A 21,444-nucleotide genomic window follows, 5' to 3' on the forward strand; every position below is an offset into this window, starting at 1 on the left:
AATCAGCCTTGCCAAGTACAAACAAAGCACCTATTAATCTACATAATATCCTGGAATCATTTCCTCCAAATGATCCCGTGCTCTGTGTTCTAATCAACGCTGACCCTGTCTTGTTCTGGGGCTTCATCCAGTCTCTGGAGGCAGGACAGCAAGTCAGCCTTCCCCCCAGTCTAAGAAATAGCAGGGACAGCTACCACCTGCTTTCTCTGCGCTGCCAAAGCAGGGCCCCCCCTTTTGAAAACCTAAGCCTTTGAAAACTCCACGTCCTGATCCCACAGTAAATGGAATAATCCCCCCGACATCTGGCTGATGCTGCAAACTCCACGGGGAGCCTCCAAAGACCATCACTTCTTTTTTTCTAACTGCATGGAATGTTCCATAAGACCCAGGCTCCCTGGCACCACATTCCCACAGCCTGGCCCGCCCATGGTCCAGTGAAGTTGAGTCTGGTCCACGTACATTGGGCAAAGGATGCTTGGGGTCCAACATCATGTGTCCTAGAGCTGTGGATGAGCAGGAGAGAGAGGGGAGGGAGCTCTGAGGGAAGGGGTGTCCAGCCCACCCATCTTCTGCCTGCAAAGCCGGCCGATGCAGGGCAGGAGAAAACTCCGAAACGTCCCACAGCTGCCCACCATCCTGCAATCCTACTCCAGCTAAGATGTGTAACCCGAGCCCTGACTCGGTGACTCATTACCAATTTCTCCCGGAACGTGTCTGCCGTGGAATCTGAAGCAGGCCGTGACGTTCAGGCAGTTCACAGGCTGCTGTCCATCATGACACTGAGGCGCCGTGATGTTGATGGAGCCTGGGAGGAAGATGGAGACGTCCACCGTAATGACCGGCCTGGCCCTGCAGGGCAAGAGGGGAAGATGACTCAGTCATGGTAAAGAACAGCTCTCGGGAATCAAACAAGAACTACATAGACAGGATAAATCCCGGGCCTTCAGCCAGCATTTGATTAAAGTATGAAAAAAAAAAAAAAAAGAACCCCAAGAGAGAAGGTCCAGTGTGCTCTGTAAATACTTTTTCTGGTCTTAAAAGTAGCACATTTCCTAATATATTAATGGTTAGCCTTCTAATAATAAAGGCAAGTTAGTTGTTAATCAAACACATCTGGTTGAAGCCATAAGTGAACCACCAGATGCTGCCGGGTGATTACTTAAAAATTTTTATCAAATAAGTTCTGATTTCCACTTACTAGGGAGCTATGGGTGTATTTAAGAGGAGTTCCTACACCAGAAGGCAGGGCTCAAGAACTAGGGGCAAGCTCAGGTGTCCTCCAAAGCATTCACTGCCATTGTAAGCACAAACTGCAGTCCCTCCAACTGGCTGAACCGCCTCCTTCATTTATCTCTACCAATTCAGGGACCATTTTTCTTAATGACCTTGATTAATGAAGTCCCTGCTGGTGACAGCAAAGCACTTCAAGGGCAGAAAAAAGTCAACCCGCCTGGCCTCAGAATCAAATCAAACCCAATAAACATTCACAGTCCTCTCCCTTGACATGGCCCATCCCCCAGCTCTTGATGGATGGTCAGTGTCCATCCAAGCCAACAGATGGACAAAATTCTGCTCTCATGGCAAACATCTGCTCAGGGAAGTTTCACCTAAGCCTCCGCTTAACCTTCTCCCCTGCAGGCCTCTCAGAGAGAGCCTTTTACCTCTAAGGAGCCCCAGTGTCAGTCATAGGGGTGACATAATGAGATTAAGGGACCTTAGTGGCTTGGGAACAATGACCTCACTTGTATACCATGCTCCCTCAAAGAGAGCCCAGGGTGATGGGCAGATGGGAATGACAATCCACCAACTCCAAGAGAAGGAAGCAGCAAAGAAAACCTTGGTGGGAAAAGGAAGTGAGGCCTGCCTGCGGCAGATGGCGTGAGGGTGATCCAGCGGCTGCCACCACTCCTGGGACAGGAGGGTCAACAGAGGGGCAGCTGTGACCAGGGCAGTGGGACTCCCTGAGCAAATCCGGCTGTAGGGCAAAAGGAAGTGGGACAACAATGGTGCCTGAAGGATATCAACATCCTGGCCTCTCAATTTTCTTCTGGGTTCATTCTGAGAATGCTAGAATTACCTTAGAAAATGGATAGGCTACCCCTGGTCAGCACGATTGTATAGATGCCAATGAACACTGCAGAAAGCCCCACTGACTCTTCAACAGCCAGCGGCAAGGTCCCTTCTCCCAGGAAGTTCCCAAGAACCCCTGGCTCCCTCGGTGGCCCCACTCCACCACCCTTGCTAAGGAGAACAGTGCTAGGTTTTTCCAAATCAGTCCCCCACCAAGAACTGAGATCCCAATGAATTCATCCTTATGCTGGACACTACTGCAGGACAGGAGATGTGTAAAGTAGGTGTAAACTTTACTGCAGCCCAGGAAACTGAAAATCACAGCAGTGCCCAAAGCTTCGAGAGACACAAGAGAGACCAGGAGGCATCAGGTACTGGAGAGAGCTGGTTTCTGCCTGGGACAGACAGCCCCACCCTGCAATCCCTGAGCTGCTTGGTCCTGGAACCCAAGAAAAGTCCATCTCCTCCTGGTCCCCTGGGCCAGAGGCTACCTGGTCAGGGAACGGGCTGAGTTCTCCTGTCATTAGAGAGCTCTGCTGCACAGCGCAAGGCAAGCAGGAGGCAGACGTGAGCAGTCCCCACACGATGACCTTGAAGGTTAGGAAACAGAATCCTTTCAAACAGTCAGCAGGGACCCTCACGGGTACATCTCCTTCCAACATCTGTCAGATAGGTTCCCTCAAACCTTTTTGTTTCAGCTCCAAGTATTGTTTTTGGATGAGGAAAAGCCCAGAAATCTTTCATAGCGTCTCTGATCACTTCCTTTACCCCTCGATGGCAAAGCACCAGGTACCTATCACCCTAACACAGAGCCTGCCCTCCTGAGCAAACTTCCTGAGGGCAGAGCAGGGCCCACTAGCCCGCCCTCCTGGGGCAGGAGATGGCTTTTCACAGTCCTGCCTGCAAATGCCCCAGCCTCTAAGATAAAAGCAAAGGGCACCCGAGGACAGCACTGCAGTACTTTCCAGACTTCCCAGAGGCTGGTAGCTGGAATGCTTGTTTCTTACAACTGACAGTTCAAATCTTAACATTCCGTTTCTAGGTGGGTAATAAAAGCAGCTGGGACACCCTGTGGCACGGTGTTGCTCAAACTTTTTCTTGTCTTTTGCAGAGTAGAAACAGGTGGACATATAAAGAGCCTACCCTCTTGGTGACACTTCGCCACCAGCAAGCCCTGGGGCTCTCTACCTCCAGTAGACTTATGTCTGTTTACACTGGAAGCCACCCTCAGTCAGGTCTTCTCTGAGCTGCAGCCCAAGCATTCCTAACCTATGCCCCTCTGCAGTCTCTCCTTGAAGAGATCAAGACATCAAGTACAGTGTGGACATGGTCCTGGGCCTCCCCCCTTTTCTGGTCCCACCCAAAATCTGAGGTCACTCAAAAATCCATGAACTTGCCCAGCACCCAAGTCATGTCTGAGCACCCTACTTAGATCAGCTGAAACCTCCGGGCCTTCTTGTTCCTTGTCAGTCAGTCATATCCCAGGAACCTGATCCTAATGATGCCACCATAGATGTCCAGCCTACATGGCCCCTCAGATAAGCTTGATGATTCCTTTGCCTGTCCCTCCTTGCTCCCTCCACAGTTCATCTCTGAAACCTCCACTGTTCCCCAAGTCCCCTGACCTCCTGGAATAGACTGGGGGGTTAGCATCCTCAGCTTCACCCTCATCTCAAGCTGAACCTCCCCTTGACTCTATTCCTATCCTAGGGTACCCAAAAGATGAGGCCCCCACACCCTCCGGCCTGCGTGCCAGATTCCCTCTCCAGCAGCCCTGTCCTTCCTTACCCCCCACCACCACCCACGGCAACCTCTCCAGGCCCCAAGGGAGGAATGGGGTCAGGGTAGCAGGGCTCAGATGAATGGGGATACAACTGAGCTTGACCACCTCTGTTCCCTTCCAGGAGGGTTAGGGCCTTAGGACATGAGGAAAGTTCTCACAGATATCCTTGGCCTAACTCCTGCCATCCTTAAAATACCCTCTCCGAACCACCTGCCAATTCCATTTGCTCCTTAGCCGCCCAGCTCCTGGAGAGGGAGTCAAGAGTCACTCTGTGCTCTCAGCTTCTCCTTCCCTCACCCGCCCACAGCCATCTGGCTCAGGCCCCATCACTCCCGCAAAGCTGCCAAAGCCACAGAACCACTGGCTTCTGTCACCTCCAATGGGACTCAGCCCTTCCTGAAACCAAAACCAGTGCCCCTGACCTCGTGACCCTGCTTTGCTGTCTTCATGGCACACCATCTGTAATTACTTCTTTTTTTTTTTTTAAGTTAATAAAACCTGCATGCCCTTGATCTCTTTACCCATAAAATGGGAATGATAACCATACCTATATCATGGAACTGGTAAGCAGCAGGGAGTCAATGCATATTCTGTCAAGAGAAAAGTGAACAAATCCCAGCACAATCAACACAGCCCAACTCGGAACAATCTTGAGAACATCGCATTGCATTAAAGAAACCGGAATCGAGAGCCCATTCTAACTCCATTTATGTGAAATCCCAGAACAGGCCAAAGTGATCGAGGGGGACAGAAGTCACAAGAGTGCCTGGCTGTCTATCAAGAGAATGGGATAATCAGAAAGAGCACAAGGAAACTAAGTAGTGATGAAATGCTCTTTATCTTGATGGGAGATAGCAGTTATACAGGTGTGTCTACTAGTCAAAACTCATCGAGCCATACACGCAAATTGGCACATTTTACTGTTTGCAAATTATACATCCACACCAGAAGAAAATGACCACAAAGAATGAAAATACCAGTCACGTGACACATGCAACATTTCAGGGGATGGCAGACGGCATGTACGGTAGAGGTCTGGAGATGGCATCACCTAGTGAGTCATAGGTTCTGTAAGCATATGCTTTGACACTTGCAGTGACAAAGTCACCTAGCCAAGCATTCATGTCTTTGAATATGAATAGCGGTTACTTGATGCAGGACCTTATGTAAAATGCTTAGACAGCGTCTGGCGTATGGTAGGTATTCATCCAACATTAGTTGCAGTTATTACCTATTTGTATAGGAGCTAGACCAGGTCTGTCAAGTTCTCTACCGAATCCCCAGGATCTGACATGTGCGTAGTTGCATCTCAACAGGTCAACATGACGGGCTGAGTAAAGAAGTGAAAGAATTCCTGGGATCTCAACATCCCCATGAGCTCCTCCACAGCTGGCCTGGCCTCTGGGCTCCTCATCCAGGCTGGGGCTCTCAAGTTCCTTTCTTAGACTCCTTCCTTGGATCTGTGCTCTCTCTGGCATTCTCCTCCCTGGATTTCACATTTGTCCCTAATAAGTTTCACCTCATCAGACTCAACCCCTCACCCTGGGCTGGATTCTGAGATCTCAGGTCCACTAAGCAATCACTTCAACATTCACATCCGTGTAGAAGACAAACATTCATGAAGGAAGAAAAGCCCTTTGGAGCTCGCATGCACCTCCAGCCCAAAAGAAATTCAACAGACGGAAGGAGGATGATAAAATAACCTACAGAAGGGAACTTAAAGCCAGATGCTCCCAGGATCAAGAAGGCCTATTTTCAACTGAGAAGCCAAGAAACGTGTCATGGTGTATCTGAGAGCAATCTCAACAAATGGGATCAGGCTGCTCAGGAGGTGGAGAGTACGAACATATCGAGGAAGGCGAGTGAGAACTATGAGTCATAAGTTGAATCTCCTCCATCATCTGGAGCCTCAAAAGTTGTCTTACACAAGAGGAAAATCATCACCCCAGAGAAAAGGGTGATAAAGAAAGTAAAAACCCAGTCAAGATGGAGAATTAAGAACCATAGAGGTTTGATCTCTGTGAATCCCTGCCTGGGGGACATGTTACCTTCACACACTGAAGGGCTGCTGTGCAGAAAATGCTAGACCAGGAAGCAGAACCTCAGTGAGGTGAATTTAACCCAATTTACATCATAAGACTTGCTAACCTGGGGAGAAGGAGGCCAGGCACTGCTAAGAGCACTTTACACTATTTAACGGAGTTCTGGCCAAGAACATCCTGTTCTGCAGACGAGCATCCTGAGGCAGAAGGTCAGGACCTTGCCTTTCTAAGGACACAGGCAAGGTTTCAATCCAGGCCACCTGGTCCTCAAGGTCACACTCAACCTCAAGGTCATTCTGCCTCTTTAACAATGCAATATTTAAGAGTTACCTGGGGATCAACTGTTTCCTTAGAAGTTCCTAAGCCATGGCACCTCATTCAGGAGGCTGTGTGTGTCTCTGGGGGAGACTCAGAGAAGGCAGGACTGAATGAGAAGTATCTGGAGCATGGAACTACGTGGCCTCTGGGATCCTTTCCAGTTCTAAGATCCTATCAGTCTATTTTAGAACGTTCTGCCATGAGGTTACTAACAAAACCTAAGAGTTGGCTCCCACTTCAAAGTGTAATTCTGCCTCCTCTGACTCACACAGACAGAAATACTTAGAGATGGTTCATGGGTGGTGATGGCGACCACCCCCCACACACCAGTCTTTGAAGGAGAGATCCTGACTCAATGGGCTTCAGTGAGCACTAGACTTGAGCTCACAGTCCTCACACTTCTGCTGCCACCAAACAGTGAAGTGCCCCTGATCTCTGGAAGTTGAGAGCTAACTGATATAAAGAAGCTGGGTACAGAGATAAAACGTAGGAAGGACAGTACTTCCCAGCCCTTTGAATATCATAGCACCCATCAAAAATGATAATATTTATCATTAATATTTATATTGCTGTTCATGACCACAAGGAAACAGCCCCTGGGTTTAGGTCTCTAAAAATCCTGCTATCATCCCCCACCTATAAGCCACTCAAGGCCCAACATCTGGAGGAAAAGAATGAGACATTTGCATCCACTAAGCACTCCCAGCCCCCAAAAAAATTCAGCAGAGGGAAAAGCTGCCCATCAGTGAATACACACTGTGCCTCCCCCACCAGTCCCACCCCTCCCCATGAAGAACACACCCAAGGAGCAGGGGTGAGGCACCTCACCTTAAAAGAACCACACTGTCGGACATGAAGGCTCCAATAGTGACATCTGAAAACAAGAAGTCACAGTAGTCAGAAACTTATGGAAGGCCACCCGCTGGCCCTGGCATGACACATGACAGCAACAGACACCTCTGACTGCCATTGTCTGCACCATGTAATGATTGTAAGAATCAGAGTCACATTGTCCCAAATGGCAGCCAACCCACATATGGCTATTAAGACCTTAAAATGTGTCTGCATTGAGATGGGCTCCAAGCGTAAAATGCACACCAGATTTTGAAATCCTAATTTTAAAAAAAAAAATTAACTCATTAATGGCTTTTATGTTGATTATGTATTAAAATGATAACATGTTGGCCATTTGGGATTAAACATTATAAAAATTAACTTCACTTATTTTGTCTACAACTCTAATGTGGTTACTAACATATTTTAATTTACATATATAGCTCAGATTTTTTTACTTTTTAATTGGCGAGTTAAAGAGAGGGATACCCTAAATTAAATAACTCTTAGAAAATGCTCTAGGGTCTCCGAACCATGGAATAATCCCCTTTCACCCTCACTCTATGTGACCTCAGTGTGTCCCTGTGTCCCTGTGTCCTGTGGAGTGTAGAATCATTATTTGCAGGACCATCTTCAAAAGCTGTCAATACTTTATAATACTTGAGAAAAATTATCGCACATGTCAAATATTACTATTACACATGCTAAATTTAAAAATTTATAAAAATACTTGGTAAACTATAAACCAAAACACTGGTTTAACTATTCATGTTTTGTGGTGCAAGAAGAGTTCTCTTTTTCCTTTGCCATGCTGGGGATCAAATGCAGGTCATTGCATATGCCAGGCAAGCACTATACCACTGAGTAGCACCCCTGCTGTTAGTAATTTTTATTTATTTCTAAATAACTTTAATTTAGGAAGTATTCACTCATCCAATAGCTGTCTGCCTTTCCTTCTCACCCCCATCCCCACCCCCCCTTAGCCCTAGGGCTCCATCATAGTTCATAGAAACAAGCCTCTGAGTCCAAGAGTCTAAATTGGAATCTAAATCTGCCCATCATAAACAGAGAACATCTGTACACGCCCTCATTAAGGAAAAACACAGCAAATCCATGAATTAAATTGTTCCTAATGTTTCTGCACTTGGGTGTATTTATTAATTTTGTTGTTCTTCAACTTTTTTTTTATCAGACTGGTATTTGAAAATTAAAGAACATGACAAATTTGTCATTCCTCTTAAGAAAAACTCGAAAAAGTCGTTCAGATCCATTGTGAAATGTGACCACATCTGCTTACCATCATGCATTTATAGAGAAGCAGCAAAGCCACCCGGAGACCTGAGTCCCGCCCATTGCTGCAGGCTCCGGTCAGTCCCCAACCCCCTCTGAGACAGATGCTAACTATAAAGTGGGGAAACACCCCCTCCCTTCCTCCCTATCCCTATGACATCACTGAGATGGCCATTGGATATGGCAGCATTCTGCCTATCTTGAAATGTTCAACCCATATGAGATATTCGAGGTTGACCTTAGATCACCCGTAACAAGAACCACCACTTTCCTAAACTTAAAGACAAACAAAAAAAAAGATGATCCAGGAGGGTCTATCTTGGGGCCAAAGTTTCCACACTAACTCCTCTCTATTACTACTCCTCTCAGCTCTGTAGTCTCAAGGACATTCAAAACTCCCATTTGTACAAAAATAGGCATCCTCGTTCAGGATGGCATTAGTTTGCACAGATTTGAAGAGAAAAATATTTTTCTCAAAAGCAAGATGAGTATATATTTGGGGAAGTGTTTTCAGCACTTCATGACGACTTTGGATATTTTCAAATTCTTGTCTGCACGTCCTCATCTTCAAACATGCAAAGAACCACTTGACCTAAACCAGGTATCACTTGGGGTGGGTTTTGAAACTGTAATTTTTATTCAATTAGCCTCAACCACTACAACACACCAATTAACCTAGAACACCAGCCAGCCAGCCAGCCTTGAACAGTGAAGGTCTGCTCTCCATCAACAGAAGAACATGGTTTTCTTCTTATCCAAATCTTTCAGTAATTTTCTTTTGTGTGCATGGGGAGGTGCATGCTCCTTTTCCCTCTCAAAAATGAGACATCTCTGAATATGGTCAAATATTTTTGGAAAATGAGGTTTCATTATATAGCATTATAAATGTGGACAATGCTTTCTTTTTTCTTCATTAGAACTGCTACCACAGAAATCACTAAAAAATCCACCTGCCTGCTACTTAACCCTGTCAATCATTTTAAAACTCGAAAAAAAAAAAAAAAAAAAAAACCCTTCAACACTATTTTTAACCTTAAAATCAAATACTAAGCAAAAGACCCCATTCTACTGTGTGAATTGTCCTAATCCCAAATGGATGCAACAACGGCTGTCCAAAGTGACAAGTATTCTATTTCATGAATCTTCATCTCATGTGTTTTTAAAGAAAAACAGCTTACCCGGATAGCCATTTCCATCCATATCAATGCCTCCAGATATGGACTGCCCAAACATCCGCAGAACAGGGTTAATCTTCCTCCCAGACAGTTTCTAAAACAGATAACAGGGAAATGGAGTCACCGGAAAGAAGCAGAGTCACATACAAGAACCTGGGATTCCTGGAACCCAGCTTCCCCAGGGAACCTGGTATTAGGTTGAAAAGGAAAAAAAAAAATCACAGCCCGAATTTGATCAGGTAGGGGGTCTCTGGTAGGCTGTTGAAGACCACACACTGCTTTATTATTTGCCTTGGCCAAAAGTCATCATTCTGAAATTTTGCTTAAAAAAAAAAAAAAAATCCGCCTACACCAGCGCAATAGTTTGACATGCAAAGTTAACACGATGGATGAAACTTCCATTTCTAACAGGTTCTGTTTCCTTTTGACTTGGGTATACCTGGCTGAAATAGGAATAGCATATTTCCCTCCTTTCTACCCAAACAGTTGCCAGATAACACTTCCCCCCAAGATGCACCCAATAATGGTCTCTTCCCTAAATGGCCAGATAATTAACCCATCTGGCTGGAAAGATGGCCACGTGGAAACCACCCCAGGAGGTCTACAGTCTCCCAAGCTTCACAGACAGGATTAAACATCTTTGTCTAGTAAACTAGGTTCACAAGTCCACCACCACAGGACATGTTAGCACCCGTGCTTATCATCACGTGAATCAAGAATACTTGTGGTACAACCAGCCCGCCTCACACCAGAGCTGTGTACTGATGATCGATCGTGTGGCATGGTTCCTCACAGGACACCAAACTTCCTCAATCAGAAAATCCCATCTTCTGGGACCTGACCAGCCTCTCCTTCCCTGGATCCAGTCTCCCTGGGGAGGCTCACCTCCCGATACCCACATTGTGGATGACAAGAGACACGCTTGGTTTTCATGTGTCATAGCAAAATCCACAATGGGACCAGGTCTGTGGATACCAGGGGCTCACACCGCCTTTCCTTCCTTTCCCTTCTCACCAAGTCATCCTGCAGAGAAATCATGAGTGTGTGCAGGGGGAGTTTCCACAGGAACTACAGAAGGAGATGAGGATATCCCCACTCTCCAGTAGCTGATAACTGCCAATAACCCTCCCAGAAATGATCCGGGAGGGCCGCTTGCCACCTTCAGTTAAGCCATCCCACAGGAAACATGACAGCATTGCAGGAACAGTATGGCAGCACTATAGGTAAAACTCTCGAAGAACGGCTTCTCGCAAACAGGCAACAGGGCTGTCTGAACAAACATGCATGCGAGTCTGCATACCTCTTAAAAGCCATGCTTTGAAGCAGACCATCTTGACTCCAAAGGCCAAGAACAACACCCTGGGTTTGCATTTCTAAGGTATGCTGTGGCTGGGACCAGGGGGAGAGTGAAGGGGTGGTCCATTTGGGGGTGGCGACGTAGGCTTAAGTTATCCACAGACATCTGCAGGCCATTATGCTATAAAGCCAGGAAGATAAGTCTGCTCAGGGCTAATAACCCTAAATGGAAACCAGGAACCTTGGACAACCTCCACTTGACCAGGTTTATATGCAGTGTCCGTTATGGCGAGAGAAAAGATCAGAGGGGCCGCCATGATGTGCCCCGAGGGCTCTCAAATCGAGAAAGGCACACAAGGATCTTAAAATCAACACTTTTCAGGATAAACTCAAGAAAGAGGAATGCGCTAAAGAGTAATGTGGAAGAAGTTGAGGAGGCCCTGATCTCACAATTTAGCCAGCAGAAATAATACCAATCTGGGCCAAAGAAAAGCGATCCTGTTGCCCGGATTCGTTTCTGATTTCTCCCTCTAGTTCCTTCACACAATGCCAGCTCTGTCCAGGACCTGGGCCTGGAAGAATCCGTCATTAAAGAATTTTTTTAACCCTTTTAAATCACTGACCTTATCATATACATTTTAGCAAATTAGGAAAGTATAATCAGAGGGATGTATGTGTCTTTTTTTTTTTTTTTTTTTTTTAAAAAAAAAAAAAAACTCCAAACCACTTCTCTGTCAAGGCTAAGGAGCCAGCATGTGCTGACAAAGGCCGGCAGTCCAGCTGCTGATCCCTGCTTCCTACTACAGACGCTCCATGCTAACCACAAAATGTATGCTGCAGCTTTCTGCAGGGATTCCACCCAGCAACCAAACAAAACACTGCAGGATGCTGGGCGGAGGGGAAACAGGGGTCTCCACAGGTCGCCTCCCTGTGTGATTAGGCTCCCAGGTCCAGGAGGATGCCTGGGGAATGACCCTGACCCTCCGCTGAGGACAGGGTTCCTTAGATGACTTTCACCTTGTCACACTGGGAACAGCATCCCTGACCCACATCAGTGCAGTTCTTGGGGCACAGATGTGACCTCCACACAGCTCCCAAAGCCTCTCCCTGTAGCATGTCAGCCAGATCACCTGAGAGTCTTTTGCTCCCATTATTACTTATTTCTAATGAAAAGAGCATGATCTGTGTGGCTAGATGCTCCTTGGCATAAGCGTGCCTCGTGGCAAAATAAGTTTCCATATTCCTAAGCCATCCTCCTAAGCTGCCTTGAGGGGGGACTTTTCCCAGTGTGGAGAATGGTGGTCATGATCAACATTTGGGAGTCAGAAATGGTGAACTGTGAATGGTCACATTGTCGCCTACAACCTTGGGCATGCAAAACACCTTCCCCAAGTCACATTTGCCTCATGAAAGAACAAAGGATAATCAAGACACCCACTTCGCATAGTTGCTGGGAGGAATCATAGTATGGAAAGGGCAGGGACGTCCCCCAGGAAACAGTCCCTCCTGTCCCAGCACCTTCCTAAGCACCTGTCTGTCACAGGCAGGTCACCTAACTAAGCAGGAGGCCAGCAGAGAGGGAACACAGGGTTCAGCTGGCCACAAACCCACCACCCCAAACTTATACCTGTTTTAGAACAATTACGAATGTATCAACTGTACTTATATTTACATACTGCCTCTTAATCTACACATATAAACATGAAAAGAAAGTACATAGCATGTAAATATTCAGTAATAAGTATTCACAGATAGGAAGTTTCTCAATGTGTGCTCTATCTCTGTCACTGCTCCACTGGGACAAAGACACAAACCAATGCCCCTCTACACACATCCACAAATATCCTGACCGTGCTGTCAAGAGCGTGACTTCCTTTTTTCCCATAGGCTGGGCTTGATGCCATCAGCAAGATTAAACACCAAGCTGATACGGCGAAAAACAGAACTCGCCACTTCCACGTTCCCGCGTCTGGGGTGTGAGGCCAGAGCTCTGACTAGCTCCTAGTTCTCATGCCAATTGTGACAACAGCCCATAAAAACTTCCAGGACCTCCTCTGAATCACTCACTCTCTCTAGATTGTATTTTAAAACATATCCCTAAGGCTTAGCAGCACAGAGATAGTTGACAAAAGAGTCGCCAAAAAACTAAGTTTCTCTCTCTCTTAAGTAGGTCTAACTCTGGATAAGAATTTGGATATGACTTTTTATAGGCAGAATGTATCCCTGAATGTGAGCAAACTCGGGATCTATGAATACTTTTCTGCACTTAATATAGCAATATCAAATGTTTTTCTCTTCCACTAGAGGGTGGGCAGTCTGAAGCCAAGACAGATGTGTTTTCATTTGTACCCCCAGGACCTGGGGCATAATGAGGGTTTCATACACGTTTGTGGAATGAACGTATCAACAGTTACCATATCACTCTCACACCAATTACCTTTGAGTACTGGGGGACTATCCCACCAGCATCCCCATGATAGATATAGACGGCCCCTGCGAAGTCATCTTCTTTGGGTGCGCCAACTGCCACATCTGGGGGGATTAAAAAAAAAAAAAAGACACGGGTTAGAAAAGCCACATGGAATAACATTCAGTGTGGCTTCCCTAATTCTCCTTATCACGTCTGAGACCTCAGCCAGGAATTTTTGGCTGTTGATTATTCAAGCATTCAATTAGGCACCTAGTCTTAGGTCAGTTTCTACCTCATCCTCACAAGAAAAAGGGCTGAAGTACTCAAAAAAAAAAAAAAGTTTAAACGTAAACTTCCTATCCTAATCTCTGTCCAAGGGGAATTCCACTGCCAATGGGAAAAGGCAACTCAATTCCTAGATAAATATGTGGAATGGCATTCAACACACACACACACACACTCTCTCAACATTACTCTCACAAACTGATAACTCCTGGAACAAATCCCAATCTTTCTTACTTACCTTTTTCTCATGGCTTCTTAACAGAAGTCATGTGTCTACAGAAGTGAGGTCAAGGGTGAGGGACATGCAGCCCCAAGACCTTGAGTGAGAGTTGCTGGGTCTCTCTGAATGAAACCCTCAGTAGTCAGTGGCATGAGGCATCAAAGGTCATCTGGCCCACATAAGAGCTGTACCCCAGCCCTGGGACATACTGTGTCCACGGTGCAGAAAAGAGGTATTAAAACAGACCAGAGGCTGTGGAGGATATTGCTGTCCAAGCAGAACATCAGGTCTGCATATCTCCATCCCTGCAACATACACACACTCGCACACTCACCACCATTATCAGGGGAAATTTCCTTGCTTACTTGAGTCTCAGATGCTTCATGGCAGAGCAGCCTGAAGCATCTGAGACTCAAAAACAACAAGAGTTTGCAGCAGAGGAAGCTAAGACACACTTATCTACTATGAGAAGCCCCCAGTGGACCCATCCCAAGGTTCGCTTCCCCTGCAAACACATAGCAGAGCCCTTAGCTGGAGAAAGGATTATCCAGAAGCAAACCCGCAGTGGGCTCAGCACTTGGCTCTGAGTGTCTACGTGGAGAACACCTCTAGGAGTTGTGCTTTCTTCCCTCAGAACTTCCATGGGCCTGCAGGGACAGCCAGGAGGTCCTGGAGAGTCTCGCTACAGATGGACAGTGGAGGGCAGGCTGCCACTCTGACAGAGGAAAGTCGGCTATACCTGGAGGGGCTCTACGGCCCAGTGTGACCTCACTCACCTGGGAACCCGTCATCATCAAGATCGTCCAGGCTGGCAATGCTCTCCCCAAAGTGTGCATTGTAAGCACCATCCCCATTCAGGGTCAGCTGCTCCTCCAGGGCTCCCTGGGAAACAGGATGGAGGAAAAAGTGGGATGAAAAAAAGAAAACAATAAAAACACAGGGCTCAGAGGGCAACCCTCCTAACAGAACACCCATCAGCAGGAAACACCTGGGCAGAATCACAGGAACACAAACTCCTCTCTTCTGGGGGCAAAATGAGTCCTTCACCTGTGCAGCAGGAGGGTCTCCCAGAGCCCAAGATACATTCTAGAGGCCAGGGGACTATCACGTTGACAATGACTACACCTTCCCATCCTATCGCTCCACAGACCAACCAGCAAGCCACCTGCCTGCCTGTCCCCACAGTAACCCCTCAGCCTTTCCTATGACATAACAATTTCTTCAAAGTTGTTTTCAAGGGGTAAACATTCATGTTTGTTTTCTCCTGTGCCTTTTGGTACCAGTTCATATCGCTGTTTTGTAAGACGCACGTTATTAGCAATCTCAATGGAGGGGGTCATAGTTCAGAAAATCCAGGAACCCAGTAGTTCCTGGTCAGGGGGCTGAGGTGGTAAGATACCTAACTAACCATGCTGTCTTTTATGGCTCAGGAATGAAATTCTGAGCAACCATTAACAGAGAAAGTGGTCAGGGGTGTATGGTGGCAATAAAAGCCATCTAAAAATACCCTCTCCCCACCCCAAATCATTGAAATGTGAATACCAGAAGGTTAAAACGCGATATTAGGTTTAAAGGCATAAGAATATTTAAACCTTCCCCATTGTAGAGGCATTTTGGGACACACCATATACCCACAAACCATCCCACGAGTGTCTGGCTTTTGTCTTGACAAAAATCTCCTTCCCTGTAAACACACCCTGCAATCTGGAAATAAAGATGTGATGATTTCTTGAGTCAGTGAAACCCCCACCCAAAACACAAAAGAGTGTCACTCAATATCTGTGGGGTATTGGTGCCAGGATCCCTTTAATTCTAAAATTTGCAGATGTTCAAGTTCTTTATACAAACTGGCATGGTATTTGCATATGACCTGTGCACACTCTCCTGTGTACTTTAAATTATTTCTAGAGTACTTATAAGATCTAATGCAATGTTAATGCTATGCAAATAGTTGCTGCACTGTATCATTCAGGGAATAATAACAAGAAGAAAGTCTGTACATGGTCAATACAATTTTTTGTGCATATACTTTAAATCTACAGTTTAAGAATGCAAAACCCACAGATATAGAGGACCAACTGCATGTGACTTCTTCCTACTCATGTGATGGGGAAGAGGAAAGACACCAGCAGGCGATTCCTTCTATGTACCAAGCATTGTCTGTCCATCTCCTCATTCAGACCTGAGGTCCTTTCCCCTTTCACAGATGAAGAAAATTGAGGTGCCAATTATAAGCCACCTGTTCATGTCACCAGCTAGGAACTGACAAAAACCAAGATTCAAACTCAGGCCTATCACTTTTTTCACTTTTCCATACTGCTTTATAATCACGAATCAAATGGCATAAGGTTGAAAAGAAGTAATAGGGTAACCTACAACATTCAGGCATATTGGGTGAGGAAAGTTGGGGGGCAAGGACACACGTGGTTGTGACATGCCCAGAGGAAGTCTAGGGGGGATTATCATGCTCCAAGATCCCACCTCCTTGCCAGGCATGGTGGCACACACCTGTAATTCCAGTGGCCCAGGAGGCCGAGACAGGAGGACCTGGAGTTCAAAAATCAGCCTCAGCAACTTAGCAAGACCTTGTCTCTAAATAAAATATAAGAAAGGGCTGGGGATGTGGCTCCATGGTTAAGACCCCTGGGCCCTATCCGTGGTAACAAAACAAAAAAAATGCACCTGCTCCTCTGGACACACAGTCAAGCTGTTGGGCTTAAAATCCATGCAAATGCTTGCCTCCTGCAAATACATCAGCAGCCACAAAGTGCCCACTGCTCTCACCTACAGAATCACGTCAATCCTCTCTGCTCTCCCTCCCAGAATGTCAGTGGGGCTGCAGTGCCGAGAGCATCTTCCCACCCAGGTTTTAGATCCACTTTCCCCAGAAGTCTGCAAACATCACAGGCAGCGCAAGGCTTAACATCCCCTGGCTCTCCTCCCCCTGCTGGCCCTTCCACCTGGCATCTGCCCACCTGATGAAAGTTAAACACCACCCTCTCCCAGCACTACCATCTTGGTCACTGCTTTACAGTACACTCTTTTTTTTTATTGTTTTTTGTTTTTTTGCAAGAGGCATGTACCATGGATTGCACTCAGGGACACTTAACCACCAAGCCCCTTTTTGTATTTTATTTAGAGACAGGGCCTCACCAATTGCTGAGGCTTTGAACTCGTTATTCTACCTCAGCTTCCCAAGACTCTGGGATTACAGGTGTGTGCCATCATGCCCAGCAGATTTTCTATTTTGAAAGATTGCAATGTCGCCATTTGGATAAAAAACAAAATCTACCCAAGCATCACCACCCAGAGATTTGTTATGAACATTCTCTGTGTACCACATATGTTAAGGTTATTTGTACATATAATAATTTTCACTATTTAAAAAAATATTTTTGTAGTTGTAGATGAACCAAATGCCTTTTTTTTCCCCTCTATTTTTTATATGGTCCTAAGGATCGAACCCAGTACCTTAAACGTGCTAGGAAAGCACTCTGTCACTGAGCCCCAGCCTTCATCCTGGCTTTTTAAAACACTAAGTATTTTGTCATGCTACCTAAGGCGTGGGACAACAATGCATTTATTGAACCCTTTCCTTCTCATTGAATGCTAATTCTAGATCCTGAGATGCCTCTCTCTCATGGGCCCTCCACCCACCCATCTTCCCTTGGCTACAGAGGGACAGAAGCATTTTCTGGATCTGTCCCATCCCTTTCACGGTTTTGCACAATATGGGACATCATGATTACAGCCAGAGGCCACGTCATCAGCCTCCACCATGAATTAGGGGCCCTTCCGCCTCACACCTCAACCCACTTGCCCAGTCCTCTGCTGGGAGTTCTGCCCGAGCCCAGCCTGTCTGCCTCTTTCCTCTAGATTCCTCCCAGCTATCAGGGCCACTGCTTCCCCAGAGCACATGTCTATATACACTCTCAGAAAGGCAGCATAACCTAGAGACAAAACATGGCAGCTCTGAAGCCAGCTGACCAAGGTTTGAATCCTAGCCTCACCACGACTTAGGTGTGTGATTTGGGGCATGTGATTTAAGCTCTCTGGGCCTCAATGTTTCATCCGAAAAAATGAGAACCCTGGACATCATGTGTATGTTGCATTGAAATCACTCATGGGAAATAAGGAAAAATAGTCCCTAGTAGAGAGTCAGCACTTCATAGTCTTCCTGGCCCCCGCATGTTTGCAGTTATAACACTGTACAAGATTCTCCATTAATGGACCATTAAGCTTCTTCAAGGCAGGAATTAAGTCTTTACACCTCCTGGGAAATGGCCCAGTGCATGCCCAGAGGGTGCTCAGCCACTTCCCCACCCCCCACCTTGCCCAGCACCATACTCACGTTTCCTTTGTTGATGTAGACGGTGACCTGCCCCTCATCTCTGATCTCAGAAAACATGGGGGCCCCCACCAGCAGGTCAGAGAGGCCGTCCCCGTTCAGGTCAACTGCGCATAAGGAGGAGCCGAAGTAAGAGCCCATCTGTAACCAAGTCGATCGCAACAGAGCATTCAGTGTCCGCCCTCACGCACGAGGCCCTCGCTCTCCTCTGGCCTGTTGGCTTTGAAACGTCTGCTCCCAGCCCCTCAGAGGCAGTGCTGGCTGTGCTGCCCAAGAGGCAGGATGCCTAGGCCAACGGGGAAGGCTGGCTCCCCGGGGCCTTCTGAGCCTCAGGACACCAAAGCTCACAGGCTCAGCAGGCCCCTGTCCTGTCCTGGAGCCCCATTCAGGGAAGGCTAAGAGGCCAGTCCCTGGAGGACGTAGCACTATTTAAATCAAGCTGAGGTTGCAAATACAGGTTACAACCAGGAAGAAGTGCCCACTATCAGACATTTGACAAGGCAAGCTAGCAGGAGTATGGAATTTCACAACGTGAGATGGACGTGAAATGATTGTTACAGGCCGGGCCTGGTGGTGCGTGCATGCCTATTAATTCCAGCGGCTCAGGAGGCTGAGGCAGAAGGATCGCGAGTTCAAAGCCAGCCTCAGCAAAAGCAAGATGCGAAGCAACTCAGCGAGACCCTGTCTCTAAATAAAAATACAAAATAGGGCTGGGGATGTGGCTCAGTGGTTGAGTACCCCTGAATTCAATCCCTAGTACCCACCCCCCACCTAAAAAAATGCTTGTTACAGGGGAAAATGGGTTATCCTCCCCCCATTCCACCCCATTGCTGTGCATACTAGAGACTGGTCAGGAAGGAATGATCTGAAGAGACAGAAAAAGGTACAACTGTTGGATGAGGGCACAGCACCAGCTTCCCTCAGGCATAATTCATCCAGTACCTGTGGTTTTAAATCCAGAGTCTCAAACCCAAACACCACTGGGGTCCAGGCAGGTGATAGAACAGTGTGCTTACAGGTGGCAAGGGACAATTGTCCTCAGTGTCTGAGAACAACAGGAAGTAGAGGAGACTGCGGCAGGCTGGGGCCCACAGGACTGCATCCCATTTTCCCAAAATTCAAAACTTTATTTGAAGGACCCGTTTTATAAATGCTGACAATTTATTTGTATTAAAAATGATAAATGAATACTGTACAGGCCAAATAAAAACGTGTGCAGGCTGTAACCCTTCTAGAGACAGCTAACTTATAACTTTTTTTTTTTAAAGTATGTCCTTTTAAAATAAAGGACAGGGCTCTGGCTCTGCTGAGCTGAGGAGCACTTTCTCTGGCTGTCGGAGTTGTCGTCCATCCACTCAGGGGAGGTGCAGAGAGGTGGGAGCGCTCCAGTCTACTTCCTGCAGCTAACGCTGGCCCTGGAGGGCTTTGAGGAAGCCACTCAAACCTTTCCCATTCCTGGGACAAAGCCAATCGCCCCACTCTCCAGGGAGGAGGACATCGGAAAGATTTGAGGAGGATGGGGAGGATAGAAACCAAGTTACCAGTCACTAATTCAACAGCCTCGCCAATCTCCCCAGCTGAGCTTTAGTAGAAGAAACTGGTAAGGCACAGGCAAGGCCAGGAAGATCAGAGCCAAGGGCTGCTCTCTCTGGCTGAGCCCCAGGGGAACTGCTTGCTTCATTCCAGTGGGCTATTTAACTTGGCATCTTCATGGATGTTAGATCAGAAATCCCTGTAGGTGAAGTTTCCTATCTCAGTTTTGAAATGCAAACACATCTCCAGTTAATTCAATAGGACATCAACACAGCTATGACAGGCTTTGGGGTGAGCAATCCTTGACTCCACCTCTCTATCAATCTGCAAGTACAGGGGCGTGCATTTGTGTTAACATCTAAATTGCACACATATTTATCATTTCTTATGTGCACTATTTGTGGGATATTAATCCATAGAGACCAGAATCTGTTTTTCATTTTTTTTCTTCCTAACGGGATACAAAACAACCTGACCAAATTCTAGGCAAATAAAAACTGGAGTGACTGGGGACTGAGGGGGAACTCTCCTCTCTGGGTGTGGCACAGGGGTAAAGCCAAAGCACCCTTGGAAAGCCTGGGGATCATGTCCTCTCCCTAGGAGATAATGGAGAAGTCAGAGAAACAGGAATATCACATTTCTTCAGGCAAAAAAAGCAGAATAAGATGCAGAAATCGAGGTAAGGGCCTATTTCAAAATCAGAAGGCTGATGAGGCGTGTAAAGCAAGCTGGAGAAATTGGCAGAAGAAAGGGAAAGCCACAGAACCAGGAGGGTGAGGCCGGATAAGGAGAAAATACAGAGTGGGGCGAAGGTTCTGGAAAGATGAGGCAGATGGCTATGCAGCTGGGGGCCTGGAGGGTAAACATCTGGACGCTTCTGTCCCTGAAGTGGGGAACCTAACGTATCTTGTCACAATCAGGGAATCTATAATTTATCTTGTCACAATCAGGCATGTCTCTTTTGGAACCAGATGGCATTAAGTTCTAAGTTTGGACAAGGAAAAGTTCTGAAAGATTTCCCTGAGCCTTCTTACCTCTACCCCTCATAACCTGACCAACATCTGGGAACAGGTGGGTGGCCATTGAAGTTATCATCCAAACTGGGAGGTTTTCAAGGAGAGGGGATACAATCAATTGCTAATTAGGCCATGACATACACCAGGACCCCAGGCACGAATGGAGCCCCTGTGGTGGGCAGAGAATGGAAGAGGAAGATACCAGGAGGCACAGCCACAACTGAACAGAAAGATTCTCAGAAATAATTTTATGCTTTCAAACCCAGTACCTTTAAGGGGAGGGGACAGTTTGTACAGTAGACACACACACACACACACACACACACACACACACACACACACCCATTCATGGGGAGGTTTTTTTGGAGAAAGATCTAAAAATGTTAGGCTTAGTAGTATTCACACCCACCATGCTTGTTGGGGCTGTTTTGATCCACAGTGGTATGGAGCTATTTCTTTTCTAACTTTAGGGGTGGTTGGACAGTCTTTTCTGCAGAATAGCACACTAGTCCCTTTTCAATGCTGTTGCCTCTGGGGTTTTGGAAATGTTAAAACACCACAAGTCAGTGTGGATCTCAGGGGAATAAAGAATCATTCTGAGGAAAAAAAGCAAAACCAAGTTAGATACTGCAATTTTTTTATTTTAAAGGTTATGACAACTATATACTAAGTGTGCTTATTAAGGTTGTTAGAATTGCAGTGGTGTGCAATTTCAGTCTCAACCACTCAGAAGGCTGAGGCAGGAAGATCACCTGAGCCCAGGAGTTGGAGGTCAGCCTGGGGAAGGTAGTGAGACCCCCATCTCAAAAAAAAAAAAAAAAAAG

At 46.6% G+C, this 21,444-nt stretch overlaps 1 protein-coding gene across 1 annotated transcript in view; it reads right to left on the reverse strand.

Annotated features, from left to right (window-relative positions):
- The window catches only part of Itga9 (integrin subunit alpha 9), a 313,338-nt gene that overhangs the window by 234,620 nt on the left and 57,274 nt on the right, over positions 1-21,444 (reverse strand). The window contains exons 9-14 of the mRNA XM_048794712.1: positions 18,075-18,212; positions 14,500-14,605; positions 13,246-13,340; positions 9,516-9,606; positions 7,042-7,087; positions 695-849 (exon numbers count right to left, since the gene is read on the reverse strand). Coding sequence (XP_048650669.1) covers positions 695-849; positions 7,042-7,087; positions 9,516-9,606; positions 13,246-13,340; positions 14,500-14,605; positions 18,075-18,212 — 631 coding nt within the window. The remainder of the gene's footprint in view (positions 1-694; positions 850-7,041; positions 7,088-9,515; positions 9,607-13,245; positions 13,341-14,499; positions 14,606-18,074; positions 18,213-21,444) is intronic.

Source organism: Marmota marmota, unplaced genomic scaffold (genome assembly GCF_001458135.2).
Source record: "Marmota marmota marmota unplaced genomic scaffold, marMar, whole genome shotgun sequence".
NCBI classification, from domain to species: domain Eukaryota; kingdom Metazoa; phylum Chordata; class Mammalia; order Rodentia; family Sciuridae; genus Marmota; species Marmota marmota.